Source organism: Mastomys coucha, unplaced genomic scaffold (genome assembly GCF_008632895.1).
Source record: "Mastomys coucha isolate ucsf_1 unplaced genomic scaffold, UCSF_Mcou_1 pScaffold13, whole genome shotgun sequence".
Lineage (NCBI taxonomy): Eukaryota > Metazoa > Chordata > Mammalia > Rodentia > Muridae > Mastomys > Mastomys coucha.
The window spans coordinates 57,505,871-57,526,731 of NW_022196895.1; the positions used below are offsets into that span (position 1 = coordinate 57,505,871).

At 43.6% G+C, this 20,861-nt stretch overlaps 1 protein-coding gene across 1 annotated transcript; it reads right to left on the reverse strand.

Annotated features, from left to right (window-relative positions):
• Positions 1 to 4,054: 4,054 nt before the first annotated feature.
• Grpel2 (GrpE like 2, mitochondrial) lies at positions 4,055 to 18,571 on the reverse strand. Its single transcript, XM_031365818.1, has 4 exons — positions 18,446 to 18,571; positions 11,908 to 12,061; positions 10,938 to 11,019; positions 4,055 to 8,034 (listed from the first exon to the last, which is right to left on the reverse strand). Exons 1-4 carry the CDS (start codon positions 18,517 to 18,519, stop codon positions 7,670 to 7,672), a joined length of 675 nt encoding a protein of 224 aa, XP_031221678.1. The 5' UTR covers positions 18,520 to 18,571; the 3' UTR covers positions 4,055 to 7,669.
• Positions 18,572 to 20,861: the final 2,290 nt, after the last annotated feature.

Below are 20,861 nucleotides of genomic sequence, written 5' to 3' on the forward strand. Positions count from 1 at the left end.
CTAGAATGGCTATTCTCCCTCAGGCTCTCAGTTGCTGGTATCACAGGCCTGAGCCACCATGCTTACTTTAAAGTTTATATGTTCTAGTGTTGCCTGTGCACCACGTGGAGCCCACTCTCCTCTAAAATCAGAAGAGGATGTAGGATTCCACGAAGCCAGAGTTACTAAACATGGATGTGAACCACCATGTGCATGCTGGGAACTGAACCTGGGGTCCCAGATGCTTAAGAGCAACAAGTGTTCTTAACCACTGAACCGTCTCTTCTGCCCTTATTCCTTATCTTTAAGCAAGCATTTACTTATAATTTTGTGTCAGGTTCTCTTCTGTGCTGACCACATAGGGTTTTTTTGTTTTGTTCTGTTCATATTAACTTTAAAATTCTTTTGGCTCTATACTTTGTAACACTGGGGTCTTGTGTTCATTGAATCTCGAAATGTACTTTCCCACTAGTCCTTTTTAATTTTAATTATTATTCTTTACATACGTTACATCCTGACCACAGTTTCTTCTACCTCCACTTCTCCCAGTCCCTCAGCCCCCAACCCCCTTTCTCCCCTAGATCCACTCCTCCTCCATTTCCCTTAAAAAAACAAACAAAAAACCAAGCAGGCTTCACAGGGATATCAACCAAACATAGTGTTAACAAATTACAATAAGACTAGGCACAAACCTTTAGTATCTGGGCTGGATGAGGCAACCTCATAGAAGGGTTCCAAGTGCAGGCAAAAGAGTCAGATATACCCCCTATTCTTGCTGTTAGGGGTCCCACAAGAACCCAAGCTATGAAACCATCATGAATATGCAGAGGACCTAGATTGGGACCATACAGACTTCTTGATTGTCGCTTCAGTCTCTTTGAGCCCCTGTGAGCCCTGCTTAGTTGATTCCATGTGCCGTGTTCTTGACTTCTCTGTCTCATAGAAGTTTTCCTTCCTCTCTTCTTTGGGGTTCCCTTAGCTTCACCCAGTGTTTGGCTGTACCCATTAGTTCTTATAACACTACCAGCTCATTGCCAATGCATGCATGAGACCATCAGGCTCAAAATAGCTGGTAAGAGGAAAAGCAAGGAAATAAAACCACACAATTGGTATCGGGGTGCAAAAATAATTAGCTGAGACTGGAAATGTAGTGAGGAAATCATATCAGCTAACTGCTGCTATGTAACAGACCACTCCAAAACCAACGTAATAATCTTTTAATTAGTCCACAATTGTACAGGGTAGCCCCATTTGCATGATGGAGCCACTGGTGGACAAGAAGGTATTGGCTCGGCTTTTTTTTTTTTTTTTTTTTTTTTTTTTTTTTTTTTTTTTTTTTTTTTTTTTTTAGATTTATTTATTTTATGTATGTGAGTACACTGTCGCTGTCTTCAATTACAACAGAAGAGGGCATTGATTGGGTCCCATTACAGATGGTTGTGAGCCACCATGTGCTTGCTGGGAATTGAACTCAGGACCTCTGGAAGAGCAGTCAGTGCCCTTAACCACTGAGCCATCTCAGCTATTAGAAAAGCTATTAATGATCAGGATGGAATACAGTCACGCATATAGGGCATTTTTTAAATTAGTGATTGATGAGGAAGGCTCCAATCCATTCTCGGTAGAGAAACCCCTAGGCTAAGTCAGTAAACCAGTAAGCAGCAGTCCTCCGTGGCTTCTGTACCTGCTACAACCTCCAGGTTCCTGCTCTGACTTCTTTCAATGAGCAATAGGGAAGTGTAAGCAGAACAAATCCTTTCCTCCCCAACTTATTTTGTTCATGGTGTTTCATCACAGCAATACGAACCCTAAGAGAGTCAGTGTAGCGATAGAGAAGTCTGAGCCACTGAAATTCTGAGTGAATATGTATTTTGATATGGATACTGCCTGCTGAGGACTATAAGGCCAATTCCCCATGGAAAACTGGCCAAACTTTTCTCTGGAGTCTGAGTGTCTATGGAAGACTAAGTGTTTCCGAAGACTAGCAACCGTGGTTTCCTCCTCCTGGATGCTTATGGTCTGAAACTGCTGGCCTCCAGACATCTCCTTTGATTCTAGTTAACTCCTCCCTTGTGCTGTATCTAATAAGTATCCACAGATTCCAGTGGTAGTGGCAGCGTTAAGGAGTCACATCTGATTCCCCGCCTCCCTGTGTATATGTGTATGCCTGTCCTTTCTTCACTCACTTCATAGCCAGGGTCCCAGGGCTCAAGCCACACAGGGCTCACGGAGGCTAGCTAACAACCTATTACTATTAATTACTATTGCCGGGCAGTGGTGGTGCACGCCTTTAATCCCAGCACTTGGGAGGCAGAGGCAGGCAGATTTCTGAGTTCGAGGCCAGCCTGGTCTACAGAGTGAGATCCAGGACAGACAGGGCTACACAGAGAAACCCTGCCTTGAAAAACAAAAAAACAAACAAGCAAAAAAAATTACTAGTACTTATTATTATTATTATTATTATTATTATTATTATTATTATTATTATTATTATTTTGAGACAGGGTTTCTCTGTGTAGCCCTGGCTGTTCTGGTACTTACTCTGCAGACCAGGCTGGCCTCGAACTCAGAAATCCACCTGTCTCTGCCTCCCAAGTGCTGGGATTAAAGGCGAATGCCACCATCGCCTGGCTTCACTCATTATTATTAATGCTCTCACTCAACCAGTCTTTAAGCAACCATAAAAAATGCAAGAAAAACAATGTGATAATCTTAAGCAATACAATAGGAAAGCTTACTGGAGTTTCATGTACTCCTCATAGTATCATAAATTATAACCACTTTATAAGCAGGGAATGATTAGCACCAGAAGTCACGGGGACCAGAACTGGGCTCCAAGTCTATACCAAGCTAGAGTTCTATTACACTGTTCTGGCTCCATTGTCCCTTCTTTCAACTGTTTTGCTTCATCTCATTCTGAATTCACGATTTTAAGTCTGCAAAAACTACAGAACAATAAAAGAACATACTACTAAAACTACTTGCAAAACTACATGTTTCAGACAACAGAACTCCTAAAATTCGTCCTAGTTTCCTATCAAGGGCAGCTAGTTAACTCCAAAATAGACATGGCTCTTTTCTCACTGTTTCCATCTGTCAACCTTGTTGAAATGAGGGCATGAGGGGGCAAACTTCAACTGGGGAATTTCACTGCTTATTACAATATGTAGGCTGCAGAGATGGCTCAGTAGTTAAGAGCACTGACTGCTCTTCCAAAAGTCTTGAGTTCAAATCCCAGGAACCACATGGTGGCTCACAACCATCTGTAACGAGATCTGATGCCCTCTTCTGGGATGTCTGAAGACAGCTACAGTGTACTTACATATAATAAATAAATAAAATTTTAAAAAATTACAACATGTTGAGTATTCTGCTAGCAGCCTTCAGAGGAAGATGTAGAACTCTCAGCTCCTCCTGCACCATGCCTGCCTGGATGCTGCCATGTTCCCACCTTGATGACAATGGACTGAACCTCTGATCCTGTAAGCCAGCCCCAATTAAATGTTGTACTTTATATAAAAAAAAAATTACAACATGTGTCCAGTGGAAGAATAAAATAATGCCTGGCCAAGAGAATCTGACTGCAGAGGGTGCTGGGAATAAACCCTGGTTCTCTGGGAGAGTGTTCTTCACCACCGAGCCATGTCACAGCCCCCGGTAAGCAGTACTTTTGAAGTGTACCCACATGGTGGTTTACAACCATCTCTCACTCCAGTTCCAGGAGATCTGACATCCTCTTCTGGCCTCCACAGGTACCAAGCGTGCACACAGGACACTTACATGGAGACCAAACCTGCACATAAGATAGTCATGATTGTTTCCTAAAGTGGCTATTTACTCCTAAAGTACACTTTATAGCATCTCCAAGCCCTACCTTTGCCCAAGTGTTTAGATCTGGTGAAGATGGTGGGGACCAAAGAAAGATGGCTTCATTTAAACACATCTTACTCATGAAGGTCCCACCTCAAAATGACTGGAGGACTGAGACTAGACTATGCCATTTCAAAATATTGTGTGGTATATATTGAGCTGGTATTATTTTGGGAAACTGCAATCATGAGTACTCGAGAGGCTGACTTTTTCCATTTTTTAATACACAAGTTGAAAATTTATATATTTACAATTGGCAGTTTTATGTATCAAAGATCTCACAATGTCCACAAGACCACCTTTATTCACTATAGTTTTCTCTGCTCTTGCGGTTTCTAGGAGCCCTAAACCCTGTTCTGAGGATAGGATCTAAGCACCAATTTTCTGACAGTCTCAGATTTTGTGGGATTCTTGAACCCCACAGAATTTGGTTTTTCTAGTGATCCAGTTGGTGCCAGTTTAATTTGTAGTTTGGCCAAAGTCTCTAGAAGAGTTGTCTCTTGAGTCTAGTCTTAGAATAGACATCTTTAAGCATTAGAAGCAGCAGAATGGGTGATGTCATAGAAATCATACGCCTTCCCAAGGAGAAGTTATTCCATCTCTTAGAGATTAATAAAGGGAAAGCTCTTTTAAGTATTAGCACATGACTGCTTCTGGCTAATGTACAAAGGGAAACTGGCCCTGAACAGAAATCCCTGCTAGCCAATATAGTTTCCAGGCTCCAAGTTATACTTTGAGTCATTAACTACATTTCACAGTTAGAGATGACAAGATTTGGTTGTTTGTATCAATGGGGTAAATTTACAATGTAAAGTACTGTCATAACCATCAAGACAGATGAGCACTGCTTTTCCCAGGCAGCTGCTAACCATGGCAATCCCGCCTGGCTGGCAGAATTATGCTAAGAGAGTGCTTCTTTTGCTAAATTCTACTAAGCACTTCCTAAGCAAGTTTATTTACAACATCAACTTCTCATTCCTGTTTTTTCTTACATCAGTTAAGACCTCTTATATTAAAACCTTTATAAAGTTTACCTCATGTATTATTCACACATTAAAGTATTTACTGGGCAAATCTTTTACACATCACCAGTCATTGAGACTTAAAAACTATACAGGTTCATAAAATTTATAAGGTTAATACATAAGTAGATGTTCATACAAATAAGGCCTAAGGTGGATACAAAACTTAGGAAAAAAAGCTTGCCAGGGCTGGGAGTTGTAGAGAGTTTACCTAGCATTCATGAGACCTTGCATCTATTCTCCAATGCTCTAAAAACACAAGTTCTGTTGATGTGAGAGGTAGTAATTTGTCAGCTCCCATGACAGGACGGGGAGAGGGAAGGCACACATCAGCCTTATTTAATGAGAAATTATAGGAGTTCAGAATTTTTGTTTTCTCCCCATATAATCTAATATAGGATTCCAGGGCTAAAGTGACAAAAGCCAAGAATCAAGGTTGGTGGAATCAGCCACTGTAGATAATTACCTATACTAATGTATTTGGGTCATTTGCAGTTGGTGCTGCCTAAAATTACTTCATACCCAAGAAGCTGTAAAAATAGCTCCTTACATATAAGGGAAGATGCTCTGTAGTATCCACGTTTACCTGGCAAGCATGAGCTTGTCTCTGATACTCCACTGCTGGGTCCCCACCTGTCACCATTTGCCACGGAAGCAGATATTGCTGCACTGGCGCTAACAGAGCTGGCTTCAGAGAGGTAAGGATGCTTCCAAGTCTGTCTCCTGCTGCATGGTGGGTAGCCCAATGCACTGGGGTATGATGGTGGCACTGGCCAGGTTTCCTACGTGGGTGACATGGCCTAGAGCAAGAGAAGCATCCTGACCCCGAGATATCCATGGAGGATTTAATTGTCACCAACTTGGGTGACAGAGTTGACACCATACTTTATACTGCTTACCAAGGCTCCCTGAACCCTAGGCCAATCATAATGAATCCAGATCATGCTCAAGACCACCAACACCCAGCCACGCACATAGCCACCAAGGCTGTGCTATCTTGATAGTACCATTTGCATCCCCACGGACTCTGGAGACACCGTCACCCACACTATCTATCTACAGGGACTATGGTCTTCCTTACGTGATCCTGTACAAGGACCTTATAGACTACTCATGAAGCTCCCGAGCAAGCATGGCTACAGCCTCACTCTGGCCAATTGTTATTATCAAAGGGAAACTGTGCCATGTTGCCTGGGACTTCCCATAAGACACAACTGCTGCTACATCCTTTTCCTCCCTGGAGAAGTTATGAGCTGCCCAATGACCAGGTCATCATTATTGGCAAGAACCAACTCTGCTGCCCCCAGGTGTTCTTTCTAGCCTTTCTTTCTGGGTGTGGAATACGATGGCATCTATGAACTTATCTTCCATTCCATCATTAAATGTGATGTCAATGTCAACAATTTCAATGCCAACACAGTGCTGTCTGGTGGTACCCCCATGTTCGAAGACACTGATCACTACAGGATGCAGATCACTTCTCTGGCTTCTAGTACTATGAAAATCCACATCATTGCTCCCCGAGTACAAGTACCCTGTGTAGATGGGCAGTCACCTCGGCCTTACTGTCCATCTTCCAGGAGATACATACGGTTCACCCAGGAAGAACACAGGGAATATGGCCAGCCCTTCCTTTGTGAACTGCAAATGATTCTAGGTCGACAGTGATGGAGCTGTGTCACATCTTTTCCTAACAAAACATATGCAGAACTGAGACAATTTTCTTCCTTTTATCAATAATAAATATATAGAAATTTTCCTTTTCTTGGTGCTTTTGACTCAGGATTTAAAAATTGGAATGGTGAAGGTAGCAGCAACTGTATTACAATGTGCCCGAGGACTTTGATTGTATTTACTTTTGTTTCTGCTGCTATAGGAAGTCTCTTGTCATCTCCAAAGCAGCCCCACACCCTAATCCAGAAAGGATGGCCCGGTTCATTCTGAGTCCATGCAAGGGATGCAATTACTTTTGTGTAAATTATATACTGTAAAAAAAAAAAAAAGATCCACCTTAATATTTTGTTTTTATTTTTGAATTGACAGCCATCATGCCTGGTCCCCAAAGTCTATTTCTTCAATTTGAGATGTATGGAGGCTTTTGGTCTCCCTGGGATTGGTTTTGTTGTCAAGGTAACCAGGGACTGCCTATTCTTAGACTTGAGCCCAGTTTAATGAGAAATGTATTCATTTACCTGACTAACAATAAGAAAGGAAGACTGGCCTGATCCTTTACCCCTTCTAAAAGGGACCAGAAAGGGTTGGCTATAAAACAGCATGAGTGTGACCCTGGCAGGGAATACAAACACAAGAGATGACTGGAAAAGTGAAATAAAAAAGGAGCCCTGGGAAATCTGTCTACATGCTAGCCCAAATGATCTAAATTTATACAAGGTTAAGGCATTTCCATCTACGTATCTAAATGCCAAACCAATCCCTACCATTTCCCTTTCTCAAAAAATACAAGATACAAGATGCTGCACTAATTCCTATGGCTAGAGGAAAACACAGGTGAGAAGATTTTGGATTCAGTCATCAGAGTACCAATTTAAGTGATTTTTGTAAACATTTTGATAAAGGCCACATGACACTCATCATACTGTTCGAATGCCTAGTGGCAGGATTCCCGATGAGACTTAACAGGTCACATAAACCCAGTAAGACACTGTAGAGATACAGCCAATGTGACTAAGTCTGAAACGGAGCACACGAAGGACCTCATGTATAATACAAACCAGCTTAATAAATAAAGGAGACATAGGTGCCTGACTCTGGGAGAGGGTTTGGTTCCAGTGACCTGTTCAGAGCCTTCTCTGAGACTCCACTGCCACTTCCACTTGTGCAAGTCTAATGGTGCGGCCATGAAGTTTGTAGCCATCCTGCCGAACTAATGCCACGGTGCCAGGCTGCACCCCAACACCTGCTGGCATGTGACAGATGAGTTCATGCTCATGAGGGTCGTATTTGTCGCCAATGGGTGTCATTTTCTCTAGGCCATGTTTGGTAAACACACTTTTCAGCTTTGCTTCTAACAGGGACAGTCCTTGGAAGACTTTTTCCAGAGTAAGCTTGTGGTCCTCAGGCTGGGCTCCTTCTGAAAAGCACTCGGTAGTCTTCTCCAAAATGTCTGCCACCTCCACCAGGTCCTTACAGAAGCTCTGGATTCCTATACAGAAAGCAAACACACATCTGAGAACAATGCTAACCTTAGGGGCAGGATCTGGAGAAGGATGGGAAGTGGCTAGGACACTTTATACTTCATGTTTCTCAGAGTGGGAAGGCTGCCACGCAGGACCTGGGCATCAGTTTAACCACCCCAGCTCAACTGACAGGTCAGTGCCTTTTTTGCAAAGTGTGTCTGTTTGGAGATAGACAGCTATCTCCAGGAATCCTACTGGGAAACTGGGAAGTTACAACTTGACTAAGTCAGTCTACACAAAACAGACTGAAAACAGGTTTATCTTAGGTGTGCAGGGGCCATTCTCAAGAGGTAAGGTAGGAAGATTTCATTGGGAGGGTATGGGTTGGGGGTACCCAATCAGAAAAATATTACGCTAAAGATGCCAAGAGCCACTTGTTCTCAAGGCTGGCTGGATAGGAGGGTGTAGCACACCAACAGATGAGCAGAGTTTCCTTCCTATGGCCTACCACGAAGGTGCTGGAAAAGGTCCACAGAAGCCTTTTAAAGCAATGGGACCTGTCACAAGATGAAAATAAAACTCATTTGCTGAGAACCCACTGTTTGCATTGACTGGGATAAGGAATGCTCATCATTAGACATCCAGGGATAGTGCTCAGCAAGGACAGGCGAAGAGTAAGGACTCTATGGAGAGATTTACAGCCACGCCAAATAGACAGCTACTTAGAGAAGCCACATGTAAGCAACAGAAAAACACTGACCAAGCGATCTGAGAAAGCTGGCCAGAACATGGCCGGCTAGAGGAAGGCACTGTCCCTTTAAGTGCCAGGGAACAAGACCTGGCAGAGTTCTGCGAGGAAAACAGTGGGAACCTCACTGGAGCTAGTCCAACAGCAGCAGTACTAGCACTGTGCCTGCTGATTTACAGGCATGCACATGGGCCCACGAGGAAGGAATAAACTCGAGTGCCACGTGAAGGAGTGTGGCATCATCTAGTTTAGAATAGGAGAGGAGGCAGGAGAGAGAAGAGTGAGCAGAAGCAACAAGGCCCCGACTGAGAGCAGACTGTGGTTTTCAGAGCTGTCTAGCATGCTCAAGCCTGCCACTCTGAACATTGTGTGAGTGCTCAGCTGCAGAGCTCCATCTTCAGCCCTCCAGTCCTAGTGCAGAAGCAGCAAGCTTCTGTGTTGACCTGTGTCCTACCAGGGGAGACTGTTCCTATGTTGGTGAAGCAGCGGAAATCTGACTAAACGGAAGCCCGAGTTCTCCTTGCTGCACCAAGGCCCAGTCTCTGATTGCATTCTCACTATTGCGTTAGGATTATTTTGTGTGTGATGTGTGCATATGCTTTCTTGTATGTGCATACCAGTAGAAGTCATCAAAGGTCAACATTGGATGTTTTGCTCTCAGGTTTTCAGTTTTTTTATTGGACAGAGATGGACATTTTAGCCAAACTGAGTGCCCTGTGAGCTTCTAGGACCTGCCTGTCCCCTCCCCACTGACCTTTTTTTTTTTTTTTTTCATGAGTTCTGGGTATCCCAACTCAGGCCTTCATGCCTGCAAAGAAATTACCCACTGAGCCATCTCCTTAGTCCCAATTGATTACATTATTTTAATAGGTAGCAATCTCTTGGAAAAAAGAATCTTTGAGCAGATAGATCACAAAGTTAAAACTATGCATGCAAGGAGCTGAGACAGTTGTCATGATATAGCTGTTAAAAACGCTATGCTTTCGCCCAGGCACAGTAGCTCACCACCTTTAATTTCAGCACTTGGGAGGCAGAGGCAGGAATCTCTGTAGTTCCAAGGCCAGCCTCAAACTGGTCTACATAGAGGGTTCCAGAATAGCCAGGGCTACATGGAGAGACCCTGTCTCAAAAGACAAAAAACCCAAAACAAAAACACACTGTACATTCCTTTTCTCTCCATGATCATCCAGAAACCCTTTGGCTTCCTAAGAATCTCTGGTCACCAGGAGGAAATTCCCATGGCTAATGACTCTTGCGGACTCTTTGGCTAGATACATTTTAGGATAATAAACTGGTTAGCAGCTAGCTAACATGAGTTTGTTCCCAGATGTCTTACCATGTATTTCTTGAGTAACCTGATAATAACTAGTTCTAACTCAAAGCTTGACTTCTGGTGTCCATCCATCTTGCTCATCAAGCAGGTGGAACATCAGAAGCTCTCCCATTGCTAAAACTGTGCTATTGGCAACAGACATTTCCATAACTCAGCAGCCAACAACTGTCTTCCATAAAAGGCCACACAGGAAGCATGTTAGGTTTTGTGGGACAAGAGGCAAAAGCCAAGGACTTTATGTTCTGTAGGTAAAAAGAAAACAAGTTTATGTGGATTTAAAAAAAAAAAAATCATGACATTTAAAACTGTAAATATTAACTGGCTATGGTTTGCTGAGCCTTGCTATAAACTTGGACACACACACACACACACACTCCCCCCCCTCAAAATTTTAGCTTTCTTCAGGCTGTTCTATAAATCACCACCTCTCGGAGCACTGACAGCACTAAGAATTCTCGTCCACAGACAGCAGTACGGACTTTCCCTGTGCGTACAGACCAATGTTGCTTACATTAAGGAACTTTAGAGTTCCTGGTTATGTTCTTTGGATTCTCCTTTGAATGTCTTAAAGATTCACTAGTTCATTAATTACAGAAAAGGTGGTGTACAGACTAGAATGTTAGAAATTTACTAGTTGTACATGCTTAGAAAAACAAAGGCCAGAAATTATCATAGCAATGGTTAATATACTATTCCCAAGAAGAGCAGAGAAAGCCTGTGGGGAGAGTGGGAGGAGGGATGAGATCAGTTAGGGACTCAGACGTAGGTCTACTTATGCTCAGTTTACAAAGGTGCTACAGAGGTGCCTGCCCTTCAACTAAATTTATTCGTTTGTGAATCATCCTTACCAAATATCTTCGCGTCCTCCACACATCTCTGGGTTCTTCTCCTTATGTTTTCACTATCAGCGACAGCTCTCTGGTATCTCAGCTAAATATCAAAAGCAAAATCAAAGGATGAGAAATCATCGGGGAAGAATGCTTTTACTTTATAAACCTCATGCCTGTAACAGGGACAGGGCTCTCTCTCAGCATGCACAAAGGCTCCAATAAAACTAGTCGTTAAAAACAAACAGCGTGAGGCTGGCTGCTCTCCAAACTATCAGAGGCAATCTACTTACTCTCCAGTAGCTTGTAAGTCATTCCAACTAGCTTGAACACACACACCAGTTTCAGTTCATTATTCAGAGAAAAGACTTTATAATTTAGGTAACACTGCCAAGCTTTCTTCCATTAATTTGAACTCTAATATGACTAAGTTTTAAAAACCCAGCACCCATTTCAAGGCAGTTCTCAGCCTGTTTAGTCCTCTTCTGGCTTGTAATCCCTGGTTTCTTTGACTGGTCTCACAGACACGCTTCCCAGCACCCTTAGTCCTGAGTGGCTTTGCGCTGCTTTGTAATTCTTCTGCTTTATCGACCTCATCTCAAAGTGCTCAATCACGACTGTGTCCAGGAAGCCAGATGTACTCTGACTAGGAAAGTACAAAGACCCAGCACACCCAACAAATATTTACTGTCTGTCACCTGACTGGCACCGCATCACCTTTACCTTGCCAAGCCATCAGCTATCTAAATGCTACGACACAAGCAAGAGGGAGCCAAGTGGAGGTACATCCTTAGCCATGTGGCATTTTAAAAATCAGACTTTTTTTCTTTTTTGGCCTAGTGGGCCTAATGGAGGAAGAGGTTAAAGAGCCATTTAAGAGGAAAATTTATTTTTAAAAAAGACACACACACACACACACACACAACTTTGCTTGAACATTTAAACCAGAGAAGAGACATAAACAACAAATAATATAGAGTCTACTACTCACTGTTAAATCCTGGACTTCTTTTTCCAGTTTAACGGCTTTCAGCCTTAAGGCCTGTTCAGCAAGGGAGGGACCAAGTCCATCAGGAGGGTCCTCGGAGCTGCAGTCTTCCCCAGCAGTTCTTTGGGTGGCCATGCTGAATGGATGTAGCCATCCCCTAAGAGGTTGGGTGGGGCAGTGGCACACAAATGCAAAACCACAACAGTTAGAGCCCAAAGCACCCACACCAAAACTCTCCACAGTGCTCAGTCAGTCTTGACAACAGACAAAGTCCTTCCTAGGCATTTTTCTGCTTCATCTGCCTCACGTTTTTAATCACTCAATACCTGAAACATGACTAGATTTTAAAGTGCTCTTAAAAGCAATAGCTTTAAGGTGAAAAAAAAAAAAAAAAAACCAAACAGCCCTGGTTGGTTAAGAGCATTGGCTGCTCTCCCAGAAGACCTTGGCAGCTCACAACCACATGTAACTCCAGTTCTAGAGGATCTTAATGCCTTCAGGCTTCTGTGGGCAGCAGGCATACAGGTGATGCACAGGCATAATGTAGGCAAAACTCTCATACACTTAAAGTTTTATCAGTATGTAGCCGTCATGCCATACAATTTACCACTTAAGCAGTTCCATTCAAACATTTTTACTATGTCCAGAGTCAACCAAATTCTGAAATCACAATTTCAGAACATCTTTGTCACCATAAAAAGAAGGCTTGTACTTATTACATCACTTACCATTTTCTCTTAAATAGTCTGCCCCAGGTAAGCCTGACAATATTTTGTTTTCTATAGATATGCCTTTTATGAATGCTTAGTGTCAACAAAATCGTAATAGATGGTCACTTAGATGCAATTTTTCACTTAGAATGTGTTTCAGATTCATTCATGTGTTTGTAATAAGGGAAAAAATGCTAATTTTTAATACGTATTTTTAAATAAGTATTAAATTTTTAAATTTTAATACTAATTTTTAAATTTTTAATTAAAAATAGGAATAGAATGAATTTACTGACAAGTAGAAAATATTAGTTTACACAGGCATTTAGGCAGAGACAGGTAGACCAAGGGGACAGGTTTTGTTAATGTCAGTAGGAGCAGTCTCTGTAGGCTCAGTCATAAATATCCAGAGGGGAGAAGCTACGGTGGACACTGTCTGAACATACTGTCAACATTCAACTCAATCCTCAGAGGAAGGCTTCGCCATGCCTCCTTGGGCCTGAGGCTCCGGGGTCTTTGACATGGCCAACTCACATCACCACATACATTCACCACAGACTTCAGTCTCTCAGGGCTTCCTCTTCTCCCTACATCTCCATTTCGTGTTTCTCATATGTTCAGGATGACTCTTCACTCCTGGTCCAGTGGCAGTTTGCTGCACTCAGCCCCAGACAGACAGTGGTAAGACTGCCATCTTTTGCTGTCTGACTTTTGGCTCCTCCAGGCTAGTGCCCCCACTCTGCCCCTCTGAGCTGCCTTCTTGTCCTCGGGTGCTACAGAGTCACCCTTTGTTGGAATGTCTCAGCCTCTTCATGCCTGGAGACAGGCTCTTCATTGGATCCACAGACCTTTATAGGCCTTGAAGGTACCCAAAGTGGCTGTTCTGCACCTTCAGGAAAAACACAAGCATATGCTCACCCACCATTAGCACAGGTCAGATCATTCTCCTGTCATGACATCTTTCCATAGCACCTTAGGTTCTGCTCCTCTGCCCTTTGGTGACCAGTGTAAACTCTACACAGTGAGGCTGTCTACTATACAATTAAAATTTTTAATGTAAGTGAGGCCTTGTTTAGATAACTGGGTCAGGGTAGAGCTCCACCCCTTTAGTGTTTTGTTGTTTGAGACATCTGTGGGGTCTTTCTACAACAGCCTGTCCCTAGGGGCTGTAAGGAATGCTTGTGTTGTGAGCTAGTTTTTGTTGGGCACAAAAGTTTTTAATGCAGAAGATGTATAAATAGGAATTATTTTCTGCCTAAAGATGCTGTGGATAGCTCAAAATGGCAAATGCTGCAATGCAGTGAGTGGTGTGGTCTGCTCTGCAGCCTCCTGTGTGGACAGAGGCATAGACAATCTGAGAATAGTTACCAGCATTAAACATGCACAAACAGTATTTCCCAAAGGAAGTTACATGAGCAACATCCATCTGCCAGAGAGCATTGTGATGCAACCCCCTGGGGTTAACAGTTCATGTGTGACAGGTTGGAAAGGAACCCAGTGGGTGCGCTGCTTAACTCCTTGCCTAGCCAGTTCTGGGGAGATGGCAAATTTACTGCATAAAGAGGCAGCATTTTGACAGTACAGAGAATGACTGTTAAGAGCTTGTATAAAGCCTGACTACATGGCAGCAGGGAAGCAGAGCAGGGATCCTGAGACCAAGGTGTGACTCATACACTACCTTCAGCCAATGGCAGAGGGAGACCTCAGTGTCACCAAATATGATAAACATAGTGAGAGTTCTGGGTCCTACATAAAAGACGATGTAACTCTTGATCCAGGCTTGTAGCCACCTCCAAGGTTTGCATTATTCTGACTACACAGGTGTTGTCACTGTGAACACTGATGGGAAAAGAAGCAAAATCTCTTCATTAAGTGGAAGCAATGGCACAGCAGCAGTCCTGCTGTAGGGACCTACTGCTCACCTGCATGACTCTGTGCTCGGAAACCCTGTAACAACTTCCATTTACCCTATTTCTTTCTGTCTTTTTTTATAACAAAGAAAACAAAGTTCCGGGGGCTACTGGACAATTCTGTGTTTGGCCTGTAATTGTTTTCCACCAAAGCAGTAGCTGCAGTGAATACCCAACCCAATGCTGCAAAATAGCCAGTTCTCTACAGACCAGTTTCTATGACAGTCAAGTGGTCTAGGAGAAAAATTTCCATTGGGGATGTGCCTGGTAGTATTGACAGGGCTTCTAGTAAAAACAATCTGTCAAGGACTACCTGTCACTGATGGGGCTACAATGTTTTTACCCTGCTTTCAGGATTTCTCAAAATCTCTACGTACTGAAATACTACTGCCTATCTCTAGAATCTGTGTCCCATATTTCTTATACCCAACACTTAGAATTGCATGCCCTCTCGCCCTTTGTTCCTTTAGCTTTATGCCTTTCTCATTTTTTTCTACCTTATTTCCCCCCTTTCACCTGCATAAGCACACTTTTTTGTGGAAGTGGTCTCTCATCTGACCAATAAGAGTTTCCCAAAGTCACTGTCCACGTCCCTGGTTCACTGCATCCGAATGGCTCTAGGGATAGATGACTGGGATGGTGAGAGCGTGAAGAAAAGAAACAGAAAGCTGGAATCAACTAGTCAGGTCTCCTGGTTGGAGACACCTCAGCACCCTGGAAGCTTTGATTATATATACTATATATATTTTAGTATATAGACTGAACAGAGACTGAAATATATACTATATATATTTTAGTATATAGACGGAACAGAGTTATAGCATACAGCTGAACAAGGTGAGGTAATTACACACAGATAAACAAGGGGGCAGGTTTAGTTAATCTCAGTAGAAATATAATCTCTGTAGGGGAGCAGTCAACATCAAGGGGGGAGAAAGTTATAGTAGATCTTTCTGCACTTCCACTGTTAACTGTTAGGGTGCATCATGTGACAGTGTATTCCTGTATAATCAATTGTTAAATTCTGTACTAGCAGAGAGACTGGCCCAGCATCAGGTTTTCTATTTTGTAAAACTCACCTTCCTTACTTGCTGATTGGTTTTAATAAAGAGCTGTAGCTAAGCACGAAGTGGAGGGTGGAATTTCCATGTAGAGAAAGGGTCTCTGGGTGAAGTCAGTGGCATGGAGGGAACAGGACAGACTATAGCGGGGCAAAGATACACACCGGGCCACAGATGAGGCCAGGATTCGTTGGGTTAAGAAGATGAGCTAGCTGGGAGGTTACCCAAGCAAAAGGCCTAAGCTTTAAAATATTAAAAAGACTCCATGTCATTATTTATATAACTGGTGGGTCTGCGAAAGCTCCATTGTAGTTACCACTAGCACTCTGTCTCCTGAAGAAGGTTTTGTCATTCCTCCATGAAATGAGACTCTGGAGTTTTGGGGATTGCTGGTCCCTGTCAACACAGGCAAGACTCAGGACTACACTCACTCAGGACTACACTCACTCAGGACTTGCCTCAGTCCCCCAATAAACCCTACTTTAGTGATGAAAAACTCAAGATGAGAGGCTTAATGACTTGTTATGGACCGTAAAGTTAAGCTGGGCACAGCAGCTTATCTCAGGCACTGGGAGGCTAATCTGGTAGATCTTTCTGGTAGCACAGTAAAAGCCTGCCTCAAAAGACCACCACCACCACCCTCCCCCCAACCAACCAAAACCAAAACCACCCAGAGCTGGTGTTTTGTTGAGCCAGGATATTTAGCACACAAACTCACACAAAGTAACTTGGTTCTGGTTTAACTCTTTTATCTTACAGAAGTGGAAAATGGGTAAAAGGAATTTAGTTAGGCTCAGCTAAGACGTAGTGACCACACACTGTAAGGCTTTCAGGGAGGGAAGAGAATCTGAACCATGAAAGAGAAATTCTGACAGGTACAGTCTATGGACTAACAGGTCACTAAAATAGAAACTTGTTTTAGTCAATTAGGCTTTGTTCAACTAGTAATGTAACCTAAAATATCGCACAGCTAATGAAATGGCTAAGGTCCCATAAATTCAGGAATAGCTTCCAGGATCCTTTCGGGGAACTTTCACACAGGCTTTTTAAGAAAGGACATTCCCACAAGCCATTTGCCTTGCCAATGACATTTGATAGCACGAGCTCAGAATCACAAGCACAAAACATAATCACCCCCTAAAAAGAAACACATGACTTGTGAAGAGGCGTGATGACATTTGCACTGGTATAAATGAGCCTAGATCTTTCCCATTCTCACCACCTAAATGAAAAAGAAGAACCTCTCTCCTAATTCCCCTATCAACTGGCCAGGGAAAGAGGTAAACCTTCTGTTCCTGACTTCCTCAACAACAGACTTTGCAATAAAACGATGTGTGTGTACCTGTCCTTGGCTTCTATGGGCATAGGGAAGTGAGCCCTTGCACCTGGTATAGCAAAAAAATCATTCAGTTTACCTAGCAATGTAACCTAGAACCTCATTCAGAGCAGATCTTGGAGTGTGTCAGTCCTGATCTCTAATTTAAGGAGTATTCTTTGTCACCCCATCCCTCCTGGATCCTAGTAATTATTTCAAGTAAAAAAAACTTCCAGGTTAATCCATCTGTGGATCCCAGAGCTCTTTAAAGCAAGAAGTTCATTATTTATAGGAACGGGGGTATAGTGGACAGTGGTCACTGAGATGGCAGAAATTTAAACAAAGGTTTAAGGGGGTTGGGGGGTGGTGGTAAAAGTTTGCTTTAAAGAGAGCGTTCTAGGCAGAGTGCGGAGTTAGCTTGAAGACACAGGTGAGAGAACTTTCACTTCCCAGACTTTTCAGGCTGGTCTTGAATTTTATTATGGTTTGAAATCAATTCTACATGGTCCCAAATATTTGGTTCAGAAATTACAGTTATTATAGGTATGTATGGAGCAAATTACATATGGTCAAAGACCATCCCTCCTAGAAAACTACATTTATCTTGGATAAACAGATTGCTGGTCAAAACAGGGCCGATTTAAAGAGAAAAGGTCAGTGCTCAGCCTAGTTACTCCTTCAGAAGAAACTAATCTTTGATTATTTCCTTACCTCACCCAACAAACTGCCAAAGGTTTGGAGACAAACCACCCTGCCCTAAGCATTAAATCCAACATCTCACAGCTCTGGTATGTCTGGTGTTAGGTCAGGTGCACTAAGATTAAAAAAAAAAAAAAAAAGGAGTGACAAATGGCCATGCAAATTTCCTGGGTTTCCCCGCAGCTAATTTACAAGTCAGAACTTCTCTCGCAGTCTTTTTTTTAATTCATTCTCAGGAATGATCTAACACAAAACACCTGTTCGTGAATCACAACTGGTTTCTAGACAGGGTTAACTTCCTTTAAGATTTAAGTCTGGAGGAGTTAGCAAATTTTCTTAAAGGCTTCTCAACTTTTAAGCATGAATTAAAAAGAACTAACCAGGGTCTGCAGTCCACCGATGACAACTGTAATTCAAAGTATTCCTGAGACTGATAATGGATGGCCATTAGGAGAACCCAGACCTAGTGTCTTTCTTTTACAGTCAGGTAAAGAACGCCCCTGAGAAGGTGGAGAGACTGATAGCCCTAAGACCACATGGAGTCCGGCTAAGAACTCTAACACATCCATCACTGCAAGAAACAAGTGAGCAGGGGCTAGGAAAGAGTTCGTCTCTGATTTAGTCATGCCTGGAGTTCTACCTCCTAGGCCACGGAAGGGATAAGATACACTTATCTTCCAAGGTTGGGAAAAGCGCGCCTATGGGCCTCAGCCTCCCTTGCAAGAGACGCGGCGTGGACGCCGGGTCATGGGACCGAAGCCGGTCCTCGCCGGCGCCCGGCTAGCCCTCGTCTTCCTTCCCATGGTTGCCCATCGCCGCGCTCACGCCGCCGCCTGCCCCTCTCACCTGCTCTCAGACACAGCCCCCGAGGCCAGGAGGCGCTGCAGCCGCTGCACCGCCCACAGCGAACGCGCCGCCATGTTCCAGAGTAGAGCGCCGACACTACGCGTGCGCACTGGAGCCAAGACGAGCGTCGCGCCCTCCGAGAAGCCACGCCCCCCAGTAGGCACGAGACTTCCGGTTTCCTGGACGCCACTCTGCTGCTCTTCCGGGCATGGCGCCACCCTCCCGGCTGGTAGTTGATCTGATCGTGTGGACACTTGTCCCAGGAGGTGAGCGGAGTGAGTCCTCGCCTCATCCTAGAGAAGCGGACACGCGATAGTTGTAAAATGTGACCGATGCTTGAGCGAGAGGGGGCATGGCGCTGCGAAAGTTTAGTAGAATTCAGGGCCGATGAGATGGCTCCCCGGGCTAAGGCGCTCGCCGCCAAGCCTCGAGAACGTGAGTTCGATCCTGGCACCCACTTGGAGAGAACCGACTTCTTCAACACGCCCTCTGACTTCACTACGACCTCAGTCGTGTACGCGCCACGCACATAACAAAACTGCAAAGGAATGGCTTGAATACAAGCCGAAAACCGATAGATGAAAAGTGGAAGGGAGTGACATCCTTTGTAAAGAAAGAGCCAGTGAACAGGGAGTGTTGGAAGGAAAAAAAACTCAACATGGGGAAGGGGTATGGTAACGTTAAGACTGGTGAATTGGCACAACCTGGTTGCGTCTTCCCCAGTTAACTCCCACGGTTTTTCTTTCAATGATTTGTTTTCCGACTTAACTGTGTGTTAATGATGTATGCTGTTTCCTCTTAAAATTCAAAGCGCTTTCAGGGCAGAACTATATTGTCTAGTTATGGTTACAATAACTTGACAGGTATAGTGACTCAAGCCTGTAACCCCAGCCACTTGGTTTTAAGTCAAGAGGATCACAAGATCGAGCCCAGCCTGAGTAACTTAGTGTGGCCCTCTCAAAATACTAGAGAGCTGGGGATGCAGCTCAGCCAGTGGTCCAAGGGCTTGCCTAGGACCTGCCAGGCTTTTCCTCAGTATTGGAAAAAGGTCACTTTGCTCTTCAGAGAAAATCGAAGGGTGTAAAAAGAGGCAGGGGAGGTACGCTGCTGGAAGAGCCCAGGCAAGGGAGGATGGAATGTTTCATTCTGGTTCTTGGCCCTGAACGTGCGCTTCGCTCTCTTCCAGTGCTGCGATTGCAGCACAGGCCTCATCCCTACCTCCGTCGTGGAGAAACCTAACAACCTGATGCAAGTTACTGTGCTTACATCTATTTCCTTAGTGTTTTCTCTTCTGTATTGCCATTTAGAATTTGACTTTTGTGGTAGGTCTTGATCACTGATATTTTGCCCAATAAATACTTGTTAAGTGAATGAAGTTGGATGTCAGTGAAGATATAGGTCAATTTTATTTAATATGTGTATATGTATGTATAATGGCTACTCCAAGGAATGCATGTAGTCACAGGATAGTTTGCAGTAGTCAGTTTTGTCTTTAAACTATGTGGGTTCTGGGGATTGACTTCAGGTCATCATCAGGCTTGGTGGCAAGCACCTTTTACCTGCTGAGACATTTTGCCAGCCCAAAGTGTAGATACATTTTAGGGTTTTGTTTGGTGTGGTGCTGCATGTCTTTAATCCCAGCACTAGATCTCTGTCAGATTGAAGCCAGCCAGATCTACACATTATATTCTAGGCCAGCCGGAGCTACTTTTTATTTTTTCCTTAGACAGGGTTTCTCTGTGTGGTCCTGGCTGTCATCAAACTCAGAGATCTTTCTACCTCTCTCTGCCTCCCAAGTGCTGGGATTAATGTGACCTTTCTTTTAGAAAAAAGAAAATAGGGGCTTTTGACAAAAGGATGTCTGAATATGAAAATGAACTAGTGTTTGGGTTTAATTTTTAAAAAAGGAATGGGACATGCTCCTTCAGCACTCTGAATACTCACCAAAAGAAAGCTTACTTTTACCATGGGAACTTGGTCAGCCTTTGTCCTCTGTCTGTTCCAGTTTCATGAAGACAAACACAGTCTTTGGTATCTTTGATCTCGTCTAAGGTCCAGCTCAGACGTGATAGCTCGCACGCGCGTGCGCGCGCGCACACACACACACACACACACACACACACAGATCATCAGCCTCATGTGATGCCCTATACGAAAGGCAGGTAGGATGGGGGTCATGAACTCTTCCCAGATAAGAAACTTGAGGCCCTGACCAATTTGTGAGCCCATGTAAGGTTTTCCAGTGAGGATGAATGGCCCTAGGAATGTAACACTTCAGACCTGGGAAGGCTGGAACTTTTAAGTTCCCTTCAGACCTGTGGCCTGTAGTCTGAAAAAACCACAAAGGCACTTTAGTAGTTGAGTACAGGAGCTGCTGTTTGCTTCTGTGGTTCTGCTTATAGTTCTTTTAGCAGCC